At 43.4% G+C, this 27,805-nt stretch overlaps 1 protein-coding gene across 1 annotated transcript in view; it reads right to left on the bottom strand.

The window, feature by feature from the left end:
• CACNA1B (calcium voltage-gated channel subunit alpha1 B) overlaps nucleotides 1-27,805 on the bottom strand; it is a 298,439-nt gene that overhangs the window by 268,196 nt on the left and 2,438 nt on the right. The window contains exons 2-3 of the mRNA XM_075519947.1: nucleotides 27,576-27,681; nucleotides 20,807-20,946 (exon numbers count right to left, since the gene is read on the bottom strand). Of these exons, the coding sequence (XP_075376062.1) occupies nucleotides 20,807-20,946; nucleotides 27,576-27,681 (246 nt within the window). The remainder of the gene's footprint in view (nucleotides 1-20,806; nucleotides 20,947-27,575; nucleotides 27,682-27,805) is intronic.

The raw sequence follows: 27,805 nt of genomic DNA, 5'->3' as shown, positions 1-27,805 counted from the left end.
AAGGACAAGGTGAGCACAATGAGCCCTGGGCCAGGAGGGCCCATCTCTTTGCACTGTACAAATGTGACACCCTTCTACCTTCACTCCCTTGAACCACCTGTGGGCCCATGAGAAGCCAGTGGGACCTCTGCCAGCAGCTGCACCAACCAAGCCATTCCCAACCTGGGAATTCAGTATTGCAACATGGTGAAAAGATTTTGGGACTGATCCACTGAAACCCACTGAAGCTGTCAACAAGAGTGTTAAGGACCTACCACCTACAGCAAACTGCTAAATCCTAAACACGAAGCCTCTGCCTTTCCCACTGGCAAAAGGAAAAGCCCTTTCCGAAGACGCGTACGACTCACCTGAAAAAACAGCTATGCAGTGGATTAGAAGGGGTCTCAGCCAGAGTACCATCACAAGAGACTGCAGTAAGGATGGACATGTTGAAAAGCCTCTTGTGTACACAAGAGGAACGTTGCTGAGCTGGAAAAGAGGAGGACCCCTGGGAGCTCCCTCACCTTCCCATCACACTCTCGTCTTTGTGCAGAACCCGACACACCAAAATCCTCAGAGCTATAGGTCCCAGCAACGCATGCGCAGAACCCATGCTACAGGAACAGCAGCACCACACAACTATAGGACCCAAACCATTATAACGCCTTTAGAAAGGCAGAGTACAGGGAAGAAAGAATAAAACCTCTTCTTGGATTTGCACCAGAATTTAATTCATCTGTCAATCACACAAATCAGCCCAAGTCAGCTGGGGTTTGCATCTCTCCTTTGGAGCAAGAAGCATCCAAGCATTAACATAAAACCACCACAGTTTGCAAGATCACATGGCTAAGAATGTGTTGCCTCTCCAAAAAAGGTCTCAAAACCAGCATTAGACTTGCTATTAAAACAACACGGAGAACACGATCCCACCTCAGCAAGAAAAGAAAAGAGCGGCTATTTACTCCTAATGATTTCATTCCAAGAAAACTAGTTTGAATATACGCTTAATGTTTCAGACAGCTTTTCCTATGCCTGCTGAGCACTTCTGCTTGAAACAAATATAATCGTAATTTAATTTTATATACACCAACAAAATGCAAATTACAAGAGCAATAGTCTGGAGTCTTCATCCTTTATTTCATCTGTATCCCAGTCTCCCCACTTGCAAACTATGAATGTCTGCTCATGGATTTTCTTTTTTTTTTCAAGCATGCAGCCAAATAACTTATGCCACATTGTGTTTCTTTCCTCCAATATAAATAATGTTCACTTAACAGTGAATGCATTAGAGAACTACGTTTCCATTGAGTTGTCATTTCCAGAAATATTCTTCTTTTGGGTAGAAATTTTCCATTCTCAGTCTCAGCTGAAAGGCAATTTTTCTCCCCACTTATTTCCATCCTTTCAGTATATCTCGCTCTTATTTTTAATTTTAAAGTAACAGCAATATCTCCCAGTAAGAAATGCAGCGAAAGCACAGATTTCTTCCCAACCTGTAACTATGGGTTAATTCGGAGACTATTTATAACCCCTCCGACAAACAATTGAATTTTTGTGAACAGGTCAGTAGCATTAAGGTGCCTCTTTCACTGTAACCAGTGCAAAGCTCCAGGAATGGCACAGGGGACAGGAGGGGAGGGGAAAGTGCTCACAAAACTCCCAAGACATTCACATTGTGGCAGCTGGGAAAGCAAGGAAGAGAATACTGCCCAGGGAAACAGGTATCACATATTTTATCTTTGAACAGTTTAGCCTTGTTTCCCCAGATGAATCTGGGGCAGAGGGTGGTGGCAGACTGGGTTAATTTTCAGAGCCACTCTATTCACAGATGAATCTCCCCCCCTTCTTGTTGCCAGCTGGTCAAAAGGCTAAACTTTTAAGGTAGCAACTATAACCACTAATGCGCTTAACCAGTTAGGGGTTACAACCAACCTTGCAGAACTGTTGTCTCAAACTTGCATTGGACCATCTGGTCTGTATAGCACCTGGCACCAATGGGGCTGTGGACCCCAAAACACTGCAATAACACTGATGAAGATCAGCATCTCTCGGTGCAGGTTTGCAGACGGCAGCGAGCGTCAGCAGGGATGTGGCAATGCCAGCTCACCACATCCCCTCTGGCAGGTGGGCACCAGCCAGCTCCCCTGTGTTATGCCATACAACGCACCCGTTTTTGTCCTGTTGAAACAAAAAGGCCCACAGTGGCCTTCAAGTCCCAGTGCACAATCCCATCTGCAACAGCTCTGGCCCAAATGGGACTCTGGGAGGCTCTTTCACCAGGCAGCTCACAGCTCCTGATCAGGGGTATAACCCAAGGGTTGAAGGGGGGAAGAGGTGAAGAGAGAGAAAAGGTCTTCCTTTACTTTATTTACTTTTTTTTTGTTTTTAAGTATCTGTACTTCACACAATTTTCAATTTGGACAACTGAAATGAAACCAGTTTCAAAAAGAAGGAAGAGATTTTATTCAAAGTTTCCATGAGTCCTTTCTTACCCCCCCCCCCCCAACTAAAACAATTCAACATGAACACAAACTGGTTTTGTCAGCTTAAACAAACATGTGAAATCCTCCCCTCCACACAAAGATACACTCTGCTTATGATTGTTTTCTCCCTTGCTCCTCCTGGAAGGAGTACACGATCTAGGCCAGCAGCTTCATCCACTTTCCAGTCCTAAAAATAAACAGTGTTTGTTCCTTGCCCCTTTTGCTTTGCAAGATCTCAGATGTTAAATATTCAAACAATCCACATATAGAAAACTGATTCATCTCAATTATTCTTGGACATTTTCCTCCTAAAGTACATATATACCAAGCAAAGAAATAATACCACTAAGTTTTTTCCTCCACAGTACAGCTATATCACCAGCAACTTCAAAAATCACTTTTCACTAACAGATGGCAAACAGGGCTAAATGATGGGATGAGTGGTAGAAGGTTTTCAGATGAGCATTCAGTACAAGTTGCATAAACTGTCATCTTTAAGCTAAAACGTCCACTAAGACGTTCTTTACCACCATCACCTACGTGATTTTTTTCTTCCTGTATGCGTCTACGCATCATGAGACAAGAAGTACATGAAGTTACCAACAGACTTGAAGCCAAACACTCCCACCTCTTTTTATTGTTTATAGTTTTCTACTTTTAGGTGAGGTTTTCTAGGTGTCTGAGTGTTCTTCAGTAAATGATGAAGTGACGGACCCCCTTCCTAAATCAAGGAGGACTGTAAGAAAACTCCAGTGACTTTATGAGAAGCCCTAGAAATCTTTCATTTTGGATTGGTGCCCTGAAACTTGACAGGGAATGAGCCCATACAGGAGAAACGAGCCTATCGTTGTTCCCAAAAACATGCTTTGAAAGTATTAAGTGAAAATTAATGGTTACTTTTGTCTTTCATATTCTTATACCTCCCTTTCCACTGTAAAATAAGAAACATCAAAGTCTGTCTCACAGGGGTGTTGTGAAAGTGAATTAATGTTTGTGTGAAGCACTCATACTATAGCAATGAGGTCCATAAAAAAAGGCCTAGAAGGAAATTAATATTCCCATCTTCAGCCCACGGTTTGAATGGTGAGCTGTAAATAAGACCCAGGGCTGTGCACTGAACAATAAAGATGGCAAATGAGATTAGCTCAGTCCCTTCTGCAGCCTCAAAGCTGGAGCCCAGCAGAGAAGCATGGGGGTGATCAAAGACCAGCTCAGTACAGACATGCTGCCAGACAGGGTTAATTCCAGCATTTCCCCATTTCTGACCAATTGCTCACCGAGCAGAAAATGGTTTTGGGGCATCGAGTCCGCGACAGGACAAGTCAGCCTGGAGATCGGCCAGGTGCATAGCAGGGTGTCCCTGCTCCTAGGAGCATCCCCACCAAGCATTTCTGTGCTCCCAGGAAGGTCATCTCCTCTGCGGCCATGAAATGGGTGCAGCTGGGACAAGGCAGACCGGAAGCCTTCCTCCCTACCATGCTGCACCCCACAGGAGCAAAGCACTGAGAGCAAACAGAGCTGCGACGCCACCCATCATGTGCGTGCTACTCGCACGGGTTGTTAAAGGCTCCAGGGGCAGGTGTGCTATAGAGATGCAAGTTAATATTCAACAGAGCGAGGAGACCATCTGCGCCCTGGCAGCACAGCAGGTACCATCCCACCAGGCACCCAGGCTGATGCTCACCCGTTCCGTGCACTCCATTGCAGGCATCTCATGCCCCTCCGCTGATGAGCACAAGAATGTCTTTCCATCAGGGATGGGCAGAGCAGGGTGGCTCCTCAGGAGATGGAGACCCGTACATCAGAACAACTCCAAGGACCACAGCACTGGTGTGCAACCCTAAACATAGCCCAAGGAGGTTGAACTTCAGCTTCTGCGGGCTGGGCCATCACTCCACGCCAGCAAGCACAGAGCAATCAGGAAGACTCATTAACAGAGAAGACATTTCAGCAAAAGGCTGCGTCTTTAAGGATGCTCTGTCTGCTGGACTCATCTGCCCAGGAACCGAGTACTGCAGCAGCATAGAAGAAATTTTTTGCCGGATAATTTTTGTTAGATTCCTCCCCCCCATAGATTTAGGTCAACACAACACTTCAGTAACTCATGCTAAGTTTGCCAAAAGATTTCCTTGAAGGAAGGGAACATGGAGAACATTTTGTATGTCAACATTGTTAAATTGAAACCTTTAGAGTTTGGTCTTTTCTACTTGGAAGGATGTTACATTTTAATTTCACAGATAAAACTGAAGTTATTGAGAACATTAAAAGCTCAAAAAATTTTCTTAATCCAGATTAGACAAAAATGTTACTCCTCATTTTACCCAATTGTCTTGCTTTTTTAATCTGCTTTTCATCTGAAACTCGGTTCTTTCAGTGCTTGTGCATGGCATGAAACAATTTCCTTGATTTTTCAGAGCTACAAGCAAGCCAAAATAACAGTTATTTGCACAACCAAAGTGGTTGCACCACATACATTTCCATACCTATCAGACATCTAAATTTAACTGCTTAATTGGGGGGGGGAGTGGGGAACAGTAAGAAAGGCTGCACCTGGCAGCAACCAACCATCTCTCCTTGCTTTGGGAGCAGCACTGGAACCCTCTGAATAGTCTCTTCATCCTTTCATTCCCCTGCTTGATGCTGGAACAGGATGTCAGATCTCAGCTTGTACATTTTGTCCCCATCTTAATCTACGTTTGAAGAACTACAATGAGTCTAAAAAGGAGAAAGCTGAGAGGTTTAATTACTTTTATCCATGTTTGAGAGGCACTCTCAAGTATATCCAGGGTTCCTGGAACTGCAGCCCTAGTGCCAGGGAGAAAATGAACAGCAAGAGACAGGCTAAAAAAATCCCCGGCTCCCGGATATTTGCCTGAAACACAGCTTGGTTCCAAGAACGCTGCACTGTTAGTCTGGCTGGGGCTAGTCTCAAGCAACGCCCTTTCCATCTCTCTGCTGCAAGGTTACACTCATATTAAGCTCATGGATTTAGCGATCCTCCTCGCACACAAACCAGACTTCGGGCTGGCTGAGGTGGGAAGTGGCAAGAGGTGGGTTTTGCACTGCTGAATTTGCTTTAATCAAAGCACAAGGGAAGAGGATCTGCATCCAGCAGACTGCAGCTTAGCTCCACGTGCTGCAGGAGCCGGCTACCTAACACTTGAGCTTCTACAACACTCATTTGTGTCTCACGAAAGGCACGCCGCAGTTACGCAGCCTCAGTTTGCAAAAGCAAAGCCCAAATATTTTGGTAGTCGTTTCCACCAAGTCACCTTCCCAGGGTCTGCAGCATTTTAAGTACGCTGAGCCCCAGCTGATCTGCAGGCTGCACGAGGTGGCAGGCAGCAGTGCCAAGGGAGGGGAAGGAGCCCAAGGAGCTCACATGCCATCTTAGATTTCAGCCCTGAGATATTACGAGTGATAACACACTGACTGAAGCCCTTACATAGGATGCAGCTCTGTTGAAGGGTACCAGATCAGCAGTTTTCTACCTGTCACCCTACATCAATGCTTTAACTAAGGCAATAGACGGTTCTTTTTAGCTGCACTACAAGCTACACTTGTAAGTCCTTCAATCAAGGCACACAGAGCAACCATGTGGGTCCTCACCCCATTTCTGCCAGTGTTTTAAATATTTTATTGGTTGTTTCGGTTTTGTTCAAGTCCCTCATTCATAAAGAGGAAAGCAGATGTAAGTGTGACCCATGGTTCCTGGTGAAGATGAGCACTCAGTAGCAGCCACAAATTTCTTACAGACAAGAGGCATTACTCAAGACTTGTAGGCTTTCCCTGCACCTCACACAGACACCCATACACTGCTCGACACTTGGCTGCAAACACTCTGCCTCGTGGCTGAGTCCCTCAGACCACTTGCCTGCAGCTGAGCTGCCCACACACCATTTGGAAACGCTGGCACGAGGCAGCTGGATTTCACAGATCTCCTCCCTTCCTACAAACATTCCTGCAAAAGGACCCAGGAGTCTCAAAGTATGATGGAAAGTGCCCAGCAGGGACGTACACAAAGGCCTTGTCTCTGTCCTGGTGAAGATGCTCTGTCCCTCTCCTGTGCTTTCTTCACCCCAAGTCACTGTGGCTACTGGACTCCTTCCCAGCCCTGCCTGAATCCATCCATCCTAGTGCCACGAGGCTCCAGGTAAAGAGCTCTCGCCAGCATATTCACTGCAATCCCAGCTTCAGTTGTGCTTCCTACACCAGCAGCAGGGCCAAAAGCAATGCCACACCACTGCCAGAAACGAGCTACGTGGGGAGGCAAATGGCTCTCTGCCCCCTCCAGCACAGCCCTGAGCACAGTGTGAGCACCCATTAAATCACACCCCTTGGAAGTGGCAGTGAAGGTTGTCCTCCCAGTCCCTCTGTTATACAAGGTCCTGATCAGCCTCACAACAAGGTGCCCATGTGGTTCACCTTTCCATGCCATATGCACTGCCTGCATCACCCCTGCAAGGACATCAAGCTTGGTCTATCGCAATCTTCTTTTCATGGATAAGGATCCTCTTTCACAAACTGCGTTACAGTGATTTTAACAACCTAGCCCTGGACAGAAGGTTGTTTCTCATGATCCTCTCATACCTCTGGGGTAGCAGGCTAGGGAGATACCATCTCCTGATCTCTGAAAGAGCTTGTTCACAAACCTCAGAGTTCTCGGAGGTTGTTTTCAGTTTTTAAACAAAGAGATCCACTGGCCAGTAAGAAAACAGGCTTTTTAAAAGGAGGAATAGGCATGTAACCTATGTTTCACATGTTTTTCATGTGAAAAATAGTAGCTCACAGTTGTGCATAAAATGAGATTTGAGAGGATGGTGAATTGCAAACTAGGAATTAGAGGTGGAGACATAGTTCAGTGCAGGCAGGATGGGGACAGCATTACTTATCTGGCCATTTCAGAAAGCCACACAGCCTCCCTTACTAGAGGATGCGATTATTAAACATGCTCCAACACATTCATCCTCCCAACACCCTTATGCACTTGGGCAGTGCTGTTATTTCCCACATGGGGCCAAGTGACCCAGCCTGTCCTGCCCATCATACAGTAAAGCTGATCCCCATTCACCCAGGCTGGTGCCCAGCCAATGGATGGTCCTTCTGTTTGGGACCAGAGCAAGAACATGGATGATTTGCCACATGATGACATGGTAAGCTCGTGGATGTGCTGCAACACCAGCAGCCAGGAGTACCAGACATCTGCTATACAGCTAGAGTTGGATGATTGAGGCCTGAAGGAGCTCCTACAGCTGACAGTGATGCTGGGGTAATTTTAGGCAAGCAACCCAACTGTATTGTTGGGGCATCATCTATAAGAGCGCAAGATAATTACTCCCTCCTAACCCCACTGGCGACGGGTTTACACGGTGGTACGTGACATTTACCACTTGCTCCTGAACAGCTAGGTTGGCTTCTGCAGAGCTGAAAAAGATCAGGTATGGTCCATGCGTATGACTGGGAAGATCAAGCAGAGCAAGTGTCTGCAGTACCAAAGGCCCTGTTTTGCAAAGTCACTTTTCTTGATCCTATCCATATTTCAGAACATCTCCAACTGAGCCCCATTAATGTAATTGATTTTTAATGGCATTCTCAAAGAAACGATGTGAAGATTTTAACAGGCTATTAGACTGAAATTAAGCCTCACCCAAACCTTCCTCCCTAGGAACAGAGGTTTCCAAACATGCAGGGGGGCTGTTCCATTCCTGCTAATGGGCAAGGAGGTACTCCAGTGACCTGGGGAAAGGGGACACTAATTCCCCATATTCCACTCCACAGAGCATTGATCCCACCACTGCTAGAGACCAAAGGTTTGTAAATTACAAGGGAAGGTTTTCTCATCCTTCCCACACAAGCAAGACCAGAGGGCAACCCTAGAGGGATCAGAAGCAGAAATACCATTTGATGAGCTGGAGGTCTTCCAGGTTTCAAAAAGAAAAATAAAATACATGTCTTGCTTGCTTTTCTTCTCTGGGCTCCTTCATGCCAAGCAGGCATTGGCTGATTTCTCAGATCAGGCCTTTGAAACCCAAACAGCTGAACCTGGCAAGCGGTTATAGTCGATGGCTTCAGCAGTGCTGCTTTCCCAGTGAGGCTTGTGCTGCAGTAAACGGTTACAGCCTCTGTCCTTCTCCTGTGGAAGGAGGCACCAGGCAAGGACTTCCAACTTCTCCCTTTTATTCATTTCCTGTATGCACCATGAGCCATATCTTTTCAAAATCTACTCAGGGTTCAAGCAATTTAAAGCCAGGACATTATCCTGAAGACTGACTTTGCCATGGATGACATTCCTCTTACTCTATTCAGTCACTTCTGCTCCAGCAAAAGTGGAGCCACTCCTTTTTTTTATTCTCTAGCAAATCAGTGACAATACTTCTGGACATTTTGACTCAAAGCATGTCACCTCCCCCAAAGGTCCAATCTTTCCTCAGGTTAAAATCTGACAGACACCCACATTTGCAATTTCCCCTGTGTGGCACGCCATCGTTTTAACACATTCCCCGTGGTACACGAACACTGAGCTCCATGCAAGATTCTCCCACTCACTGTGAGTGAGCATCTGCATTTCTAGAAGATTATGCTGTTACCATCTATTTTACTTCTGATTCAAATTCTCCTCACTTGATTTCAACATTTTTAAAGATTTATTTTTACTTCTTTTGAGACATTTTAAACTCACTTCTTTTCAATACTGTCAACCAGCCTTTTTCACTAGTACTTTACGAATTCGGGTACCATTATTATCTTTATTTCTAAAGAGGTAGAAATGTGGATACAAAAGAGGAAATCAATGGCCTAAAATCCTTTATTAGCCAATGGCATGGGCAGCAAAGAAAAACAGGGTGCCCAAAATCCCACTCCACTGCTCAATCTGCTAGGCAAGAGAACTGAAACTGTATTATTCTGGATCTGTTTCAGACACAGCATTATCTGCTGCTATAGTCTTATGTTCTTTCATGCCTTCCAATTAAAGCAAGGAAATTGGATCATGCTGAGCTTCCTTTGTCCTTTTCACCTCTTGTGAAAGTCAGGGGTTACCATAATTTTATACCTGTTATAATTAGCTTTAATGTTGTAACCTGGGAGGGAAAAAAAAATAGTGTTCTTTTAATAATAGACTGAGTGAATCATGGAGTGGTCTTATCTTTTCCACAACTGGTAGCCAAGTTTAGTATTTTCAAATCCTCTTACGTTGTACCTAACCAATTGAAGTACTTTATTCATTACTACAGAGAAAAGAAATTTAAACTGCGCAACAAGTTCAGCATTCACCTGGCCAGTCCAGGCTAGGAGCTAAGTTTGGTCACAGAACTTCACAAATTTATAGTGAAGTTCTATATGCCCAGGATGTGGGTAAACAAGGCTGGGATTTGGCATCAGAAGACAAGAAAGGTAAAATTTTTCATTTCAGCACATGTTTCTCAGGGTAGAGATAGTCTGCAGAGATCAGTGATGAGGATATACACATCATCAGCTAAATGTTTTGGACTGATACAGCATCACTTACTTGGAGCACATGGTTATGAACTTTTGAAAAGAATGGGATTAAAAAGACATTTAAGGAGTTTGCTGGACTTCGATCTTTGTCCTGTAACCATAGCAGCCAGGATACAGTGGCTCATATCTTTATCAAGCCAAGACTTGAGGCTTTCATCTCGTCTTTTCGCCAGACCTACTTCTGATGACTATCAAGAGAGGTGCTACCCATCTACCACCAAATGCACCAGCCAAAACTGCGTATTTCTTCACAGCGCAGGAATAGCTCACTGCCACTTTACACAGCTTTTGGCTGCTACCCTTCACCCAACACTGGAGGCCAGAAAAGCAGCAGAGATTTGTCTTTGGCATTGTGAGGGAGGTTTGTTAACGCACCTACCCAGCATGAGAGCTTTGGTGCCCAACTTCTGGCAGCTGGATGTGTTTTCAGGTCTGACTGAAGCCTCATTCAGGACAGGACCACCCTCTGACAGGATAATTTCACCTGCCAGAATCTTCTTCCATGTTCCAAATCCTGCAAAGGTTGGAGGCCGCAGCTGAGGAGAGCCCTCGCCTCCCAAAGCAAGGTCAAGGCAGTGTTCCACCATGGAAAGAGAGCAGTAACACTTGGGCAGCACCTGGCCTGAAGGTGCCAGACCTCACTCCTCTACAAAACCAGAACACCTTTATCAAACTGGCATCTACATTATTAGAAACCACCTTGGATTCATTCTAAATGAGTGGCAATTTTCAAACCCAGATCTTTCCCTGAAGCTTAGGCTTGGAGGTTTTGAGGGCACACTTAACACAGCACTGGAGTATTGAAGATTCTCTCTAAGCTGTAGCACAGCTTGCAAAAAGATTTTTGATCTTTAAATCAAACATTAAATGATGGAATACCACTACTCCTATTGATATTGTTTCATGTATAAAAAGACAAAGTTTAGCCTTGACATAAACTGCTGTATTTCACAGGTCATGCTGTAACAGACGGGATTGCTGCTCTGGAGTCATGTCTCCAGCATGATTCAGAAGAAATTACAAGATAAAGAAAAGGACAATTATGAAACAGCCTGTTCACATTTCCACCTAACTTATTTCAGGGAGCACTAGGAAAAGGGCCTAATCATCCTCCTTCAAAAATCCATTTCCTCTCTGGTGAATCTGTAGATGATCTCTAGGCTCCTTTGGTCTCAAGACCCAAAACAGACCATTTCAGCTGAAGCAAATTCTTGTGATGAGTTCCATGAGTTAATTACATTTCCATTAGTAGAGAAGTTCTAAAACTTCAATTTCTTTACTGATGCTTTTTGAATCCTGCCAAAACAGATAGGGAAACATGATTTCCTCTTTTTTCCGTTATCTATCTCACCCTTATGAGACTTTCCTCTTAATTTTAACTCTCTCAGCCTTTTCATTTCTCCTTAAATGGACATTTCTTCAACCCTTTAATCATTTTCACAGCCTTCCTCCTAAGCTCCCATGCCCAAACTTTATTTGAGGATGCTGGTTCAGGATGTTTGAGATGGGGAACTAAGCCAAAAGACAGTTCAATCTTTTAGTCTTCCTTTTTTCTTCTTTTTTTTTTTTTTAAGTGGAAAATAAGCTGAGAGCTCCAATTTAAGTTCTTTTAAGTCCTCTTTGAACCAGAACCAAGCTACATCCAACTATATTTCTGATTATCAGTTTAGTTTGAGAGTTCTTCAGCACAGGACATTTTGTAGCCGAAAAAGTGTTAGTCTCTGCCAAGCAGATCATTTCTGTCCTTCACTCCTTTGCTTCTACATCACCCCATGGACCATCAACATGCTCCTAAACCCTTAGTCTGACACTGGGTGCTTCCTGTTTTGCAGATCCTTACAGGGAATTTTTACATGTTTAATGAGGTGAAGGGGGGAAGTGAACTTCAGCCTCTCTTCAGAAACATCCATAAGGAACAACCTTCACAGCATCTGCAGAGATTTATGGCACAGGTGTGACATGCTGAGAGAAGCCCTCTCCTCTTTTGAGAGCCTCAAGTACAATTTCTATTCTCAGTGAAGCACAGCACTGCTCCGGTCTCCCCTTCTGATCTTTTCCTTGCTTAGATCTTACACAGCCAAACATGAGCTGACTTGAACTGAGCCAACAGCTAAACCCATTATTGGCTAAAACCTGGGGTTTAACTCAGGAGTGACCTGAACTTCTTGCTCCAGAGGGATGCTTTTAAAAGTCTACAGCTGATCACGAGAACCACCTACACATACACACCCACCCCTGTAGCCAGCTCTTGAAACCAAGACATCTTCTCCAGCACTGACAGGATAAGAATATCCACTGGAAAAACCTGACCTGTTTCCTCAATATTCCACCCTGAGATCACTGAGACAAATAAGTTCATTTATTAGTCAAAAAACAATGAAAGGAGATTTTTCTTGACCACCAGTGTACAGGAAAATGAAGGAGGGAGGAAGCAAAGCCTTATATTTATTGTCAGCCATTGATTTAGCTAATGCTGACCATGCCAGGAAGAAAACATTTCTCATATGTATCTGAAGAGCACTGTTTAGGTGGCCATGCTCCTTTGTGAGGATCAGGCAACTTTCCAAACCCTCTAGCTCACACTACAGGTTTGACATGTGCCACATGTAGGAAGCAGGACTTCTTTCTCAGCTTAAGCTGCCAGGCTTCCCCATCGCACAAAAGTGGCCTTTCCACGCAGCCAGTTCATGCAATGTGCCCTCTGTGCCATTCATCCTGCAGCCACTGGTATTACTGAACTCATTCACAGAGGATCCCTTCCCTCCATCCCAATTCAGACAGATCCTTCAGCACAGAGAAGATCCAAGACAGCTGAAGTTAAGCAAAGAGCCTAACCTTGGTGTCGAAAAGCATCTCCAGGTACCCAAATGCCAGGTCCTGACCCTAGAGCTTGGGTTACCTATACAGAGACCTGGAATCACTCATCCTCCTGGCTCCAGCTTCCAGCATGGAAGCCTTGCCCTGGCCAGAATGTCCCACACACCTTGTAAGTGGTTCAGTAACAGCAAAATGGAAGATCAATTTTCCACCTCCACTAAGTTTCCCTGATGTTTTCAGAGACTCCTGAGGAAGGCAATGCTCCCAAAGCACCCAAAACCTTTGGGGTGAGTTGTGGATCCAAGATGCGTGCACAAATGTGATGCTGTTGCTCCTGGCGCTCAGGATTAGATTACAATTAAAACTAGGCTGATTTTCTAAATCCTCATTCTTTTCAACAATCACAGCCAGGTTCTTATCATCTCAGATGAGCAGGCACTTTGCCGTCAAAAGCTGGCCACTTGGGAACTGGGACACAGCAGCAGAAGCAACATTTGAGAAGCAGGAGCCTGAGAAATCCTGCACACTCCTCCTCATCTAATCATGAGACAGCACTCAACACCACACAGAGGACTTGGGTGTTGGGGTGGGGGGGTTAAACTGGGAAGCATTAAGAAAATGAACATTAGAGCACTTCATAGCTGCAATTTTATTTGTTGTTTTGGTTTTGAATTCCTAGTATTTGTACTCAGCTATAATAGCAACTGGGTATGCAATGCTTTCCACCTATAGAGAAGAGCAAGCAGTCAAGCAGATGCCCTCACTACATGATTGCTAGGGCAGGGTCAGACCTTAGGAGCAGATCACAAGGTCCAGTGTCCTCCTCCCACCTGCAGTTTCCCTGAGTGCCTTTGCATGGTACAGCTGGTAGCCTCACAAGAGACAATATTTCCCTGCCACCAGCCTCCCTTCGAAACCATAAAAAGCTAAAAACACTGTCTGGACTCTGGACTAATGATCCTGCCTGGCTTTGATAAAGCCCTGGTTGTGATGAGAAAGCATACCTCCCTTTTACTTGGGATAGCCACTTTTACTTTAGAGCTGCCCAACTTCAGGGCCTGTGGGCCAAGGAGATGTAAGCACCCTCAGATGGTGTCCAACACTCCCCTCTTTGTGAACAAAAAGCTTCAAAGAAGCATAAACAGGCATAAAACATGGAAAGCAGCACAAGATGTAAATCTGAAGAAATGCTTTTCTTTCCTCTCTCTTTGGAGAAAAGCTGTTTTTCTGTGCCTCAGCTTTCTGGCTTCTTGTTGTGTGGTACCAACATTTATCAGTTCACATACCAGGTATTCAATACCTTGCAGTCACTTCTAATAAAGTAAGAGAAGCACGTCAATCTCATTATCTATTTGCCCTTGAGAGGTACTCTGACCTGAAATGTTCGGTTTGCCACAACCAGAGCAGAGCCATGCTTCAAGGACAACTTCTGCCAGGGAAGGGCTGTCCCCACCTGCCAGTCCTGAGGGTCTGTGACCATCTGCAGCCTTCCTCTAAGCACAGCCCCGAGACCTCCTCTGCTCAGGAAAGTGTCCTTCTAATTTAGCAGCCAGCCACACAATTACACACCCACCTGCTTAACTCAACCTGCCTCTACCCACCCCCACCAAAATCAATGCACAAAAGCCACTATAAGTAATAAAAAAGACACGAGCCCTAATTAACACTCCAAGAGGCTCAGAATGGTCTGGGACCCCCTTTGCTAGGTGAAACAAACCCAGAGGGAAAGCAAGCTCCAGTCTCAAGGAACCTGCTGCCCCACTGGGCAAAACTGGCTGTAATAGTGCATAAAAGGAAACAGGGACATTTGCCAAGGTGCGTTTAGAGCCCACCAATCCTTCCTCTCTGTCCAGCATCTTCTCCTTCTCCTTTCTGCTTCTTCAGCTCCCCAAGAGCCCAGATGGCCAAGGGACAGAAAATAGAAGAACTTCAAACTATTTTAGACTGTTCAAACTGAGATCTCACACGCCCTCTTCCCTTCCAGTTACCAACCACTCATTTTCTCTGCCTCAAAAAAAATTTAGTTACTTGCCTTCCTCCATTACTGCTCCCATACATCAGCCAGATCACTAGTTAACACCTCGCATTGAGGAAAACAGGTAAACTCCCTTTGCCTTGTCCAACTTTTTTTTTAAATCCGATTTAATTTCAGAAGGTACCCTTAACTTTTCTGAGCCAGCAAGTATCCATCCGTCACTGGAGCATAAAATAAATCGCAAACAAGGATCAGCTCCATTAAAATCTACAGAGCCTTTGCTCTTAGCATGACTCATGAACAATGCTAATAGCAATCAGCCTTAGTCCATCACCACCCATGCTGTATAACCATGCACAGAGGCTTACTTGTTTTCCTGGTGACAACTAATCAAGATGAAGCTTGTCCCTCTTAAAGTATCCATTTTCCCAACTCCTGTTGCTGTTCAGCTTTGCTTTCTAGCACAGAAATGCCAAAAGTTCCATGTTGGAAAAGCAGAGAGAAATCTGCATTTCCCTGCTCCTAGCCCCTTTATTCCCTAGGTGTCTAGATCTAAAGCTTATAAACAAAGCACTGAGCATGCTGTCTAAAGTGATGCTGGCAGGGCATCCAAGGGTTTTTATTTCATTTTAATTTTGCTTTTCAAATTATTACATTCTATGGTTATTAGCAGGTGGGAAGATTGAGGTGTTTTGGGGAGTACACAAGAGCCAGTTACATAGGACCCCATAATTCAGACATCCTAGTCTAAGGGCTTTTGAACGCACAGGAACATGCACGTGGAGAAAAAAAAAAATCCTAGAGACTACAGGCATCTATGTATATTTGACAGCTTTAAGAATCCCAGCCCTCAACCAGACATCCACTTCTCAAATACTTTCATGGTCACATCTCACACCACACCCTGTCTAGGAGGTACGTCCACCTCAAATTAAAAGATCAGAAGTCCGTAGCCTGCTGCGCAGACCAGGCTGGATGGTTCCTATGCCTCCCCCTTTGACAGTCATCACTGCAACCAAGGCTGCTGCTGCTCCTCATACACTGCACCAGGAATAGCATCTCAGACTGCCCACATACTAAGATGATCCTGGTAACTAGCGAAGCTAACATCAAGGATGAACAGGTCTTTATTATGCTATTAAATGAGTTACCTTCCAAATTATTAGCATCACAGGAGCTAGGAGCACATTTCTCAGTCATCCAGACAATCAAGATAATTCTAGCTTTTGTAATTTGTTCCCGACAGCCTGAGACATCAGTAACAGCACAGAGACTTTGTGCACATCATTTGGCAGCTCCAGGCCTGGCACACACTGTCTCTGCCAGTCCCACCCAGAGATCCAGGCAGCTGATCCAACTGGCTCAAGAAGCTACCAGGACTCTTTGAGAGTGTTTAATCCAGGCTTATTGAAAGCCAAAAAAATTAACTCTGCTCATAAAGGTCAGAGCATGATCCTTTCAAGTGCTCCATTTATTTATACCAGTCTTCAGCAACTCTTGGTGTCGGACAAACACTGCAAACGGTTGTGGTCACTGCGTCCAAGAGGATATGATAGAACTAAGAAAGGACCAGAGCAACAGCACAGGTCAGTGGTGCACAGAAAAGCTCTCAGGCCAAGGCGGGTTGGGCAGCATAAATCTCTGACCGGGGAAACGCTGGAGATTCATAAAACCATAAGCATGCAGAAGAAGGAATGGTTATTCTCCAGATCTTACTATACAAAATCTAGAAGGCACCAATGGAAATCTCAGGTAGCTAGTGATGAAAGAAGGGATAAACAGCACTTTTTCTTGTGGTACGTAATTAAACCATGAGACCCATTACCCAGGATATGATGAAGCCAAAACTATAAACAGGCTCCAAAACACAACGAAGGAGAACTATCCCCTTGGACCACACAGTTTAAAAGCTATCAGACCCATATTTTTCTCAAAAATCCCTAGATATCTGAATTTTGGGGATCAGGAATATGAGGATCATTTTATCCATGCCTTGTTCTCCATTCTTCTCCTTAGCAGCCACCCTATTACACCAGCTGCAGCTAGAGAAGATGTTTGTAGTTTAACCCAGTACAGAAGTTCTTTGGACTATTGCATCCAAAGTCCAGGACACCAGGAGAAATCTTCCCATGAGCTCCAACAGGAACAGGTCTGAACCCTCAAGGCCCTGAATCCAGGCTCATAGCTCCATCCACTGCCATCTGAGGGTTTGAATGTAGGGAGGACTTTGTTCCCAAGACAACTGTGGATATCTGAGGATTCCACCCCAAGAGAGGTTGCAGCAATAGGGTAAAAAATCCCTTTGCTCTTCCCTTGGGAAAAGTGCATTAAGATCATGTGGTCCCAGGCTAGCTGAGAAATTGCATTTCTGTGTGATTTAGAGCTGCTAATGGGTGATGTCATCACTGGAGCAAATGCAGTCCCATGAAAATGTGAAAATAAAATGAGCAGGAGCTATAAAATATACATGTATCTCCACAATAGCAACAGGCACATCACAGCAGGGCAGCTTTCCTTGATACTCATCTACAACTGGAGGAGTTTACAAGAAATAACTAAAAAATTACAGAGGAAACAAAATCTTTCAAGAAGCAGCAATCTATTATTTTCCCAGGCCTTTATTAACAGCAAATCAGCATGCTTCCTTGAAAATAAATGAGAAAGACACCACAGCATTGCTGTAGAAAGAAACTGAGGGAGTGTTTTCTGGAACAACAAGCCAAGCCATTTTGGGCCACTATCTGTTAGACTCCAGTTTAGCTCAATAGGATATTGATCCTGGCTGCATATAACACAGCCCTGATTTATTTTCAGATTAACAAGTTCTACTGTCTGATTTTGACAAACAAGATGTCCATCATTGCAGGCAAATAAAAATACATATTTATCAATAATCCCAGTGTGCAGGCATTGAGTAGCAAAAAAGGGGGGTGGAAAAAACAAGTGGAAAAGGTTACTGCGTGGTCACTGTAGTATTTACATAAGGGTAAGTTCAATAAATGCAGAGCCTTCCCCCACAGCCTCCTCCAAAACACACCCAGATACAGGCTGGCCTTCTTCCTATGGAAACGGCTAACGAGAGCAAAGCTGCTCTTTGCTTTTATCGGTTTTAGCTAAAAGCTGAAAATGAGATCAGATTTTCTGACATTAACCGTTTACCTTAACAAAAATGTGCACTCAAGGGGATTAGCAGGTATACAACTCTGTGTGTGGTATCATGAAATGCATTTTTGTGATCTTTGATGCTTACACAGAAAAGAGAAATTAAAATCCCTCTATAATATTAGGAACTGAACACTGATCACTGCCTGCGAAACATGAAGGAACATTTTCAAGTAGAAAACTTGCACATATGGAAAGGAAAGCTTTTGATAGAGTAGTAAAGTGATATTTCAAAAACTGATGTCCTACCTATCTATATTTATAGGAACACATTAAGTACAAGTTTAGCACTGTCCTGTAATTTATTAGAGAATAATAAAAAAGAACCTGCTTGATCATCTTGTGAAACACAGATCTGAGACCACCTTCCACAGAAACAAAAATTAAGCTCCCATTCGTGTCACCACCTCGCAGCCCCTCCCTGGAGAAACAGCCACGTTTGTCAGTAGTAAATGTTCTTCGTCAGCAACCTGCCTTTATAGTCTCGATACAGAAGTGTCAGGATGATGTCTGCGTCCAACAAAAGGCCTTGCTCAGACTTCCCCTTGTCAGCCAAGCTAGGGCAGGCAATGGGCAGATGAAAGGGTTTCTGGCCAGTGAAGGAAGCCCAAGGAAGAGGAGCTCCTGCTTTCTAGCACAGACCCATGGCAACACAGAGCGAGCAAAGAACATAAGGATCTAGGAAAATCAGAGCAAAACACAACAGGCTACAGAGAAAACACTAATTCAATTCCCTGTGTGAAGCTGCAGATCTTTCAACATTATTTCTCTACTATAGGTCCCTCCACCTCATTACTGGGTTTGGAAATACAGCCCCAGATTCAGGAAAGCATTTATCTAACCAAGTACACGAGTAACCCTCTTACTTTCAGTAGGGTCCCCCAGACACTAAAAATTGGGCACAAGCTCAAGCGCCTTGCTGAATCCAGCCCTCGAATTACAGGATTAGAGGTCTGTGGATTTCCTCAGTGGAGATGACTCTTGGACTTCATGTCGATCAGTTTACACTTTGCCTTCCCTGCATTGCCTGCCTGGTGGGAAGTCCGTGTACAAGACAATTTCAATACAGCCCAGCTAGTATCACCATTGGAAACCAGCAGCTTTGACGTTAACAGGGTTGTACTTCAAAAGGATACGCATGTTTGCAGATGGCAACAGGGTTCCTTATTACAGCTGTCTAATCAGGCCAATATTCTGCAATTACGCTCAGAGATCAAACGGCACTGCAAACAGCACTCACAATAAAACTGGCACCAGTAAGATGCCGGTGTCACGCCCGTAGCACCGCACATTTAGTTGTGATTCCACAAGCACGGCACACACACACGATGTTTCAGATACTGTCACAAAACTTCGAATGTCTCAGTCACAGCTAGGCAGTTTAAAAAAAAAAAAAAATCTATTTTGATTCTTAGCCTGTGTTTATGGAAAAAACAAATCTAAACCACGCCTAAACAAATAGCAATATGGCTGTAATTCAGGAAAGCTTTTACGTATAACCTTAACTATAAGTACAGAACCACTGGAGTCAGCTGAATTCAAACATGTACTTGAGTGCTTTGCTGAATGATAAGTTAAACCACATGCCAAAGTCCTTTCCAGAATCAGGGCCTTGAGTTTATATATTTATTTTTTTTCTTAAACACACAAAAGGGCATAGTGCTAACTAGGAATCAGAACATACCATCGGTGCGAATAATTGTAGCATCTGTGCTAATTCTCTTTTCATCCTGGTACCCCCTATGCTTCCAAGTATGTAAATCTGATTCTCCTTGTGGCTCCACTAAAGTTTCTATTGATTAAATACCCAGCCCCAGCAGCAGGAGAATCAAGCTCTGCATATTTATTTTCTTCCTCTCAATACATAAAGAATTCCCTTTGGCCTCTCAACTGCTGTATCACATGGTACACTGAATGCAAATAGAATTACAGTGATAATGTATCTAATGAATACATTTGTATATGTATGCAAGCATTTTCCTAACAGCATCCTACTCTACACCACTAACCAGACCAAAGAATGCATATGTTCGTCACACACAGTAGTAGAGAAGGTGTGTGGAATGAGTGCATATTAATAACAAGAGCCAGACTGCAGTCTTCTGGGGGAAAAACTAACTGAAATCCTTCCAAGATGAAGGCTGCAAGATCAGGACCTCATGCAGACCTTTGGAACATTTCCTTCGGAGCTTTAAAGCACAATTTGTAGACGATAAGTGTTACTTAATGTTTATGTTTTCATTATTCACTAGTATTACACTACATTTATATAAATAGATACAGAAACTGTTGCAACGTATAAGATAAAAATATTGTAAGCATTTCCAAGAAAGAAATTAGTGATATCATTTCAAACCAGAGTACAAAATGCACAGGTAACATTTTCAGCTCTGTCCTTTATAAGACAAGCATACTCTTTGAATTATTTTTGGAAAAGCTATTTTATAGAGGACCAAATTCATTCCTGCAGAAACTTCACTGATTCCAGAGTTGCAATAGCTTAAAAATGGGATGCATTTAATTTGTTAGTTCACTCCATGTTGATTTTTAAAGTCATCTTGTAACATCAGAAGATTGATTTAAATCAGGTTCAAGTACCTAGTGGCAATTAGAACCTGCAAAGTCTGAGAAACATCAGTAAGCATCTGGATAAGATACATGCCAGCATATATACAAATAAATATCCTCAAAACCTCTTTTTAGTTGGTTCAAACAATGCTTTGAAAGTGATTCACTCAGTGCAATAGCCATTATTTAAAGACAGTAAGGTCAGAAATGCAGTTTTTTAGTACTATTTCACTAAAATCATGCCCACCCCAACCCACAGTTAAAAAACCAACACAAATCAAAGCAAAGGTCCCCCTTAAACTTCGGGCAAGAGGAGGTCACTTACCCTGTGAGGACAACAACAAAATCCATCACGTTCCAACCATTTCGGAGGTAAGAGCCTTTATGAAAAACAAACCCCAGAGCGATGATTTTTATACCAGCTTCAAAACAAAATATTCCAATAAAGTACGGCTCAGTGTCATCCTGAAAAAGAATAAAAATCAAAGGTGTCAAGGAGATATCTATGCTTCTGCACTGATAGCAAGAGTCGTATAAACAACTAGGTAGACAAACTTCATGTCCTTTTCAGCTCTCTGAACAGAGTTGAAACCAAAAGGTTTGAGTTTACTGGAACTAAGCACAGAGAAGAATTTCATTATTATTTCTGTGAAGGTAAATTTGTTTTTTCAGATTGGCAATTCTATTTGCTTTTATTTTGCCTGTTTCACCCCACACTTTCCACCTTTACTCAATATTCTGGAGGGAATTTTAATACTGAAATTTTGCTCTAAGGGTATATTTAAACTGGAGATCACATATTTCTGTAGTTATTGACATGGAAGAAAACATATGTTTTACAATTCATCCAGGAAACTGAACCAAGAAGATATCTTGGGGAGTAACAGCACAGCAAGCTTGCAAACACTGGCAGGAAATTATTTATTTATCATCTATTCCATCAGTTCTTCCTCCATTCTTTCTCCTCCATTTTCTCAGTTTCCACAGCTGCAGTCTCATTTATTTTCTTTTGACCATGTATCTGATTCAGGAAGAAATCCCCATTCCCTTCCAGTAACAGCAGCAGCAGTAAGGCTTGTGTCCCAGGCCCATGGTGCAGACTAAAGCATACCATGGGATCACAGCTTCATGTCTTAGCTCACTAGAGAGAAAAATCAAGCTTAGTCTCCACAGTTTCACTAAACCATCTTTTTCATCTATGGCACCAGATCCTTCAGTATTATACTTTATTAATAAGACTTTCAACACAAACTCAATGCCAAATGGAAGCATTCACATTTGGAATGAAGATGTGGGCAAGAAATGGGAACAAAGCAAGAGGTGAAAGCAATGGACATCAATTTCAAGAACATGTTAATTAGCTTTGGCACCTGTAACCAATTTCCAAATGTGCCTTAGATCCCTGATTTCAGCTGAAGTCAATGGAAATAAAGCAGCCCTACCCAAAGGAAACTAACTCCCAAATTAAGAGATTAGAAATCTTTGTTCCAGTGGCTTCGGCATTGCTGGACATCAGAGCCAAAGAGTTGAGCTGCTGTTTGATACACAGTTGTTTACATTTTGCAGTTCTGTTAGTGACAAAAGGTGATTTCAGTTCTCTTACACAGAAAGAATATGAATGTCAAGTCTTGTGGCCACAGAACAAAGAAAGAAGTAGCTTTGATACAAGAATTTCTTTTACAAGCATGGCAACTCTTGCTCAACTCTGACCCAGCACTGGCACACAGACCCGTGCTTTAGGCACAGTACCTGTTACAGAAAGCCAGCTTTTTCACACCTAGAAGACCAATATAATAGCATACCCCTCCCAAAGAGGCTTACGCGCTTAGCACATCGATGTATACCCAAATCAACAAGTCAACCACAAAGCACTAATCACTGAAGATGCCTCCAAGCTGTTGGAAATTACTACTTCTGGACAGGCTTTTTCATCAGTGGCTGAATTAAAGTTTTGTTTCCTACAAAGCAGCACCCTATATCCCTACACACCTCAGTGACCCCAGCTCCCCCATATACTTCTTCTTTCACCCTATATCATCTCTACTCCCCTCCACCTTTCCTAACCTCACAGCTCCAGCAACTCCACCTCCCACTCCCCTGTGGCCAGGCAAGATGACCAGCCACCTGCAGATCACACACACACATACTGACTGGCTGGGCAGTAAAACAGAGCAGGTGACTGTTGAGCTCACACTGTAGGCCTTTTGCTGAAATGGAGGGGGGGGGGAGGAAACAAACTCAAAACTGACTTCTCCTCTAGCCAAGGAGCTGTTTCCACAAATGGCAGCACCTCCAAGCCACCTGCCCCTCCACAGAGCCTTACTGACACTGCTCAGAGAATACAGAAGCTATCACTGACAGACTGAGAAAATCCAGCTACCTATCTTAGTGCTATTTACCCCCAGGGAAACAGGAACAAGGCAAGGACATCAGACCTTTTATGACCTTCAACAGAAATCCTATAATAAGAGTTTTCTTCCAGCAGTTTCTCCACAGCAAGAGCTAGCAGCATCCCAGGACTCCAACCCAGTACAGAAAATAGGGAAGGAAGAAGGGGGTCAGAAATCATCATATGTGATTTCAGGAGAAGTTACCTCACTGCTCCTCTGCTTTCCTTTATGCACACAGGAGCACTCTAACAGCCTAGTCTGCCTGCTCTTCAACCCCTTCTAGTTCAACAAGTATACAAAGTCATTGCAAACAAAGGCCTCCTAGCCCATCCTATATTTCCCTCCAGAAACTACTAGCATGCCTCTAAAAATAGCTCTTCTAACATACACACATACACATACACACACAAAAACAACAACAAAAAAAAAAACCACCCAAACCCATTACCCACATACATTCCCCCTTATTACTCCCTCACTACCTGGAAGCCTTGTATCTACTCTGCTACCAGTCGTTTGCTCAATCTAGGTCAGGTGCCTTGCGATTACAGCTCCCAGCTTTAAAGAGCCAGGCTTCAGGTACTCAAGGGTTTGATAGAATATGCTCTTGCCAAAGCTAGGACTACACAGAGCTCTTAGGAAGTGGGTCAAAGAAGTTCTTGTCAGCTTCTAGGGAAGCAGAAAAGCTCACAGATGGGCTTGGGTATTTATTACAAAGAAAAACTGTCATCTATAGGGTTGGCAGTGAGTAGCTGGGGAAATAAGAGGGGATAGAAAGAGGGTCTTTTCTAAAGCCTGTCTAAATTTACACTAATTTAGCCTAAGAATCAGGGCAGTAACAACAGGATGAAAAATAAAATTTATGCACCATTAGGTAGGGGGGCCTGCTGCTGAAAAAAAGGATTTGTATGTCTGTGTGGAATGGAAAGAGCTCGAGGGCAAGGACATGGGTGACATGCCCTGTGCAGCACTGAAATGGCACTGCCCTAAGCTCAGAAATCCGGCTGCCAGGACATCCTGCAGCCCCCTTCAGACAGGAGGCTGTGTTGCTGCTTGGGTTCAAGAGTGGGAAAGCAGGTGATAATGAGTATCAGTGTGCATGCCTGGAAGGAGGGTGGAGAATTTGGGCAGCAGCCAGAGCTGTGCCAGCAGGTTGTTTGCTGTGGACACAGCAAAGCTTGAGACTGGGCCAAACACACATTTAATCAATATGTTTCAGATCAGAAACAACTTCTGAGTCTGGAAATTCATTACTATTCCTAGTCCATGCCCTAGTGTCTTTCCTTGGCCTTTGGATCTGACAGCCTTCATAGGTTTGGGTGTGTAAGGCTTCGTTCATGCAAAGGTTAATATGAACAGCTCACATATGATTGCATGAAGTGCCTGTGGATAGGATAAAGAATTAAATCCATTAGTAAAGTACAAGAGCTGTCATGCTGAGTATCTGAGAAAACAGTTATATTCTGCCCTCACATCAAAACCACCCAGGGGAGCCGAACACTCAGTGCCCCACAGTGACATGCAGATGATCATCCTACAGACCCCCTGGGGTTTTCAAACAGGGTGTGCCCCAGAGCAGGGCAGAAAATAGATTTCCTGCCCTGCATGTTCTGATATCATCTCTCTGTCAGGCTGGGACAAATCCATGGTCTACTGAAGCTTCTCATGAAAAACTGAGAAATTAGGAAGGAGACAGGGAGACAATGAGCATGCCTCAGCCTGGACAGCCAAGAGCATCATGAGCAAGGCATCCACCCGCAAGGCCCTTCAGGGCTCAGATGTGAAGCTCACATTCCCACGTTTGGAGCTCTCGCCACCAGGCTCTGGGCCACTCAGTACAACTCCCTCAGCATCTTTTCAGTTGGCATCACTCCAGTGTGTACAAACAATGCAATATTTATTGGAACAGAGAGAGGCTGACTCTACAACCTATTGGCTAAGACACTCAGCTGAGATGGACAGTAGCAAGTTTATAGCATCTTTGTTCCAGTGGATAATTACTGACGTGAAGTAAACACTTCCAGAGCCAAAGCATGCGAGACCCCCAGCTCAGAGCAGGCAAGAGCCTAGGGGGTAGGTCATTCTCCTGCTAGTGGAAGCTTGTTTCTCTTGCCTGAAGAGCAAGGACTTGAAGCCAATGCTCCACTTCACCACTAAATGCTTTTCCCACCAGACTGGTGTGTTTTCAGAGCCCTGGTTTTGACCAGAATTTCCATCCTAGAGCCAACTAATGCTTTTCTGTGCTACAAACTACATACAGAAAATGGACAGAGAAAGCTTACTTATAAAATTCAGCCATTCCAGTTCTTGAAATATTGCATATACTGAGGCATCACTTGCTCTTCCCATGTGCTTAATTAACCCTGCTTGACAAGTAACATGAGTGCAGAAAACAGCCAAGTGAGATTGCACTACCGGTTTGTATCTTGGGTCTCTGGGGAGATACATAGAGGAAAATCTTGACCAGAAGAGAAAAATCATGAAAATGTTCATATGGACTCCTCCCTCTTTTTCTCAGCTTTAACAAACAGACAATCTTAAGATTTTTTGTCTTTGTATCTGTGGCACAAACGATCCAGGCAGCTTTGTTTTTCCTTCAACAACTCTGCCTACATCTCCCAGTCATAAAAGGCTTGTGGTGTGCGTCTCATATCCTTAAGATCTGGTTAACTCTTCAGTGATGAGCCCTCACTCCAATTTGGAGATATTAATGAACTCAGGAGAAGGAAAGGTATAGCCATAAATCATTAACCAAAAAAGGCCAATTCCATTCCTGCCAAAGACAGTAACAAAACACCTGCTGTTCTGCATGGACTCACAATTTGGCTCAACAAACCCATAAATGTATGGGAATGTTCCCCCACTCTGGTTTAGCATGGATTCATAACGTTTTCAGTGAAACAACTTACAGTTTGTGGAAGCAGCAGGAGCATTCTAAGGAGGTTTCACTTTGAAAACCAGAAGACAACTTTTCTTATTCACAATGCTTAATTTTTCAAGCATATGTTGAAAACAGAAAATATTTTATGACTTGTAAAGATTCTCAGTGTTATTCTATGATAAACCCCTTTATACTTCAGAGTTACAAATGTGCTCTAGCCAAAATGGCTTCAGAATATCCGCATCAAAGACAACGCTGCACAACGGTGTTTGGGACAAAAAACAGGGGTTAATTGTTCCTTCATCACCAAAGCAGAGCCAACAAGGTGGAGACTGTGCATTTAACTCATTCAGTTATCTTACACTATTCGGTGGTAATGCCAGTGCCCCCCTTTGGAATGATTTGGGCAGGAGGTGAAGGTCTGTGTGCAGTAGTGGGTGCTATAAAAAGGAATTAATACACTGGGGAAAAGGACCAATGAAAAGCCTCTAGGATCCCCTTACAAATCTAGGGATATAGAGGAACATAGAAACAATGTACTAACCATACCTACTGCTTCTTAAAATAACATCGCCAAATGGTTACTAAGCCAATACATCCACAAAACTACTTTTCCCCTTCGATAGTCAGTATGTTCATAACTATGGAAGGCATTTCCCCAGCTCGATCATTACCCTGGGTCTCAACCTGTGCTTTGCTCACAAATCCAGGCTTGCCTTGCTAGCCGATCCCAAATCATACAAAGATGTTTAATGACAGAAAGATCAACATACATGCATGTTCTTAAATTTTTTCCTCATCTCTTCTTAAGTAGAAATAATTCAAAGAGAAAGAGACTAAGAAAACACAATGTAAGTGGGCAGCCAGCATCAGCGGATGCATTTCCAAACAGGCAGTATCGACTAGCTGACCCTGAAGCTCTTTCTAGATCTATCACTTACACACTTTTTCCTGTTTCTGAAGAATGAGATTGTGAGAGTTGCCCACTGGTTTGGACCAACCTTGGAAACTGTAGCAACTAGCGTTCAGAGGCTCTAGCTTTTGGCAGCAAGCCTAATATTATCTTTGTTTGCATAACTTAATATCTACATGTAAAACACACACGGATCCATATTTATTCATCCTTTGAACATGCACCAGGATTAATGCATTTAGGCACGAAAGATGTTCCAAATCATTAACAGCAGGAGAAAAATCAAACCAAATATTACCCATTTTTCCTACAGCGATGATAAATGGAAGAATGATTTTGAAGCTATTCTTATATTTTCTTTTGAAATAAGGTAATTGGGCTCATTACCATAAAGCCTGCGGGTAAATTATTTTCCTCTGTAACTTGGTTTCTTTTTTTGGAAGGAAAGTGTAATCATCTAAACCCAAAGTTTGCTTTGTAGGGTCCTTGATATATGCTGTAGCAGGAAGATAGTTGAAAGACATACAAACCTAAAAGGTTACTCTGTTCTACCACTTCCTGGGAAAATATCACAGAAGTTCATTTGATTCTACAGATAATTCTGAGCATTTGGCAGTCCCTTCCTGTCTTGGTTTATAGACAACCTAAGTTTTCTGCTCTTCTGATCATATTGTAAGGTCCATCTCTTCTCCTGCAATTGGCCAGGGCTGGCTAGAGTGATGAAGCATTCTTGTGAAGATGGGATCAGGAGGTTAGAGTTATACTTGTTGTCACTGACTTATTTTTTCTGATTGTCAGATCAATGCCCCTTTGTTTACATGTGGATCTTCACAAGCACCTGCACTGGGTGACTGACTGCTTTTTGTATTAGACCAGAAACAAAAAATGTAAATAAATGAATACAACTCACCAATCTCTCTGACATAGGTGTCTTGTCTCCATCCGGCAAATGTTGTTCCAGAGCCAGCACAATACAATTGGCTATGATTGTAGCTAAAATCATGTATTCAAAGGGAGTGGGGACCAGAAGTTAAAGAAGACACTAGACAACACAAGGAGAACCTCATCCAAATCCCATTTCTACCTAAACAGCTACGTTAGTTGAGCATTCTAAGATCTCTCATCTTTTTTGAAGACATT

Source organism: Mycteria americana, chromosome 17 (assembly GCF_035582795.1).
Source record: "Mycteria americana isolate JAX WOST 10 ecotype Jacksonville Zoo and Gardens chromosome 17, USCA_MyAme_1.0, whole genome shotgun sequence".
Classification (NCBI taxonomy): domain Eukaryota; kingdom Metazoa; phylum Chordata; class Aves; order Ciconiiformes; family Ciconiidae; genus Mycteria; species Mycteria americana.
This window is presented reverse-complemented; position numbering and strand designations above follow the sequence as displayed.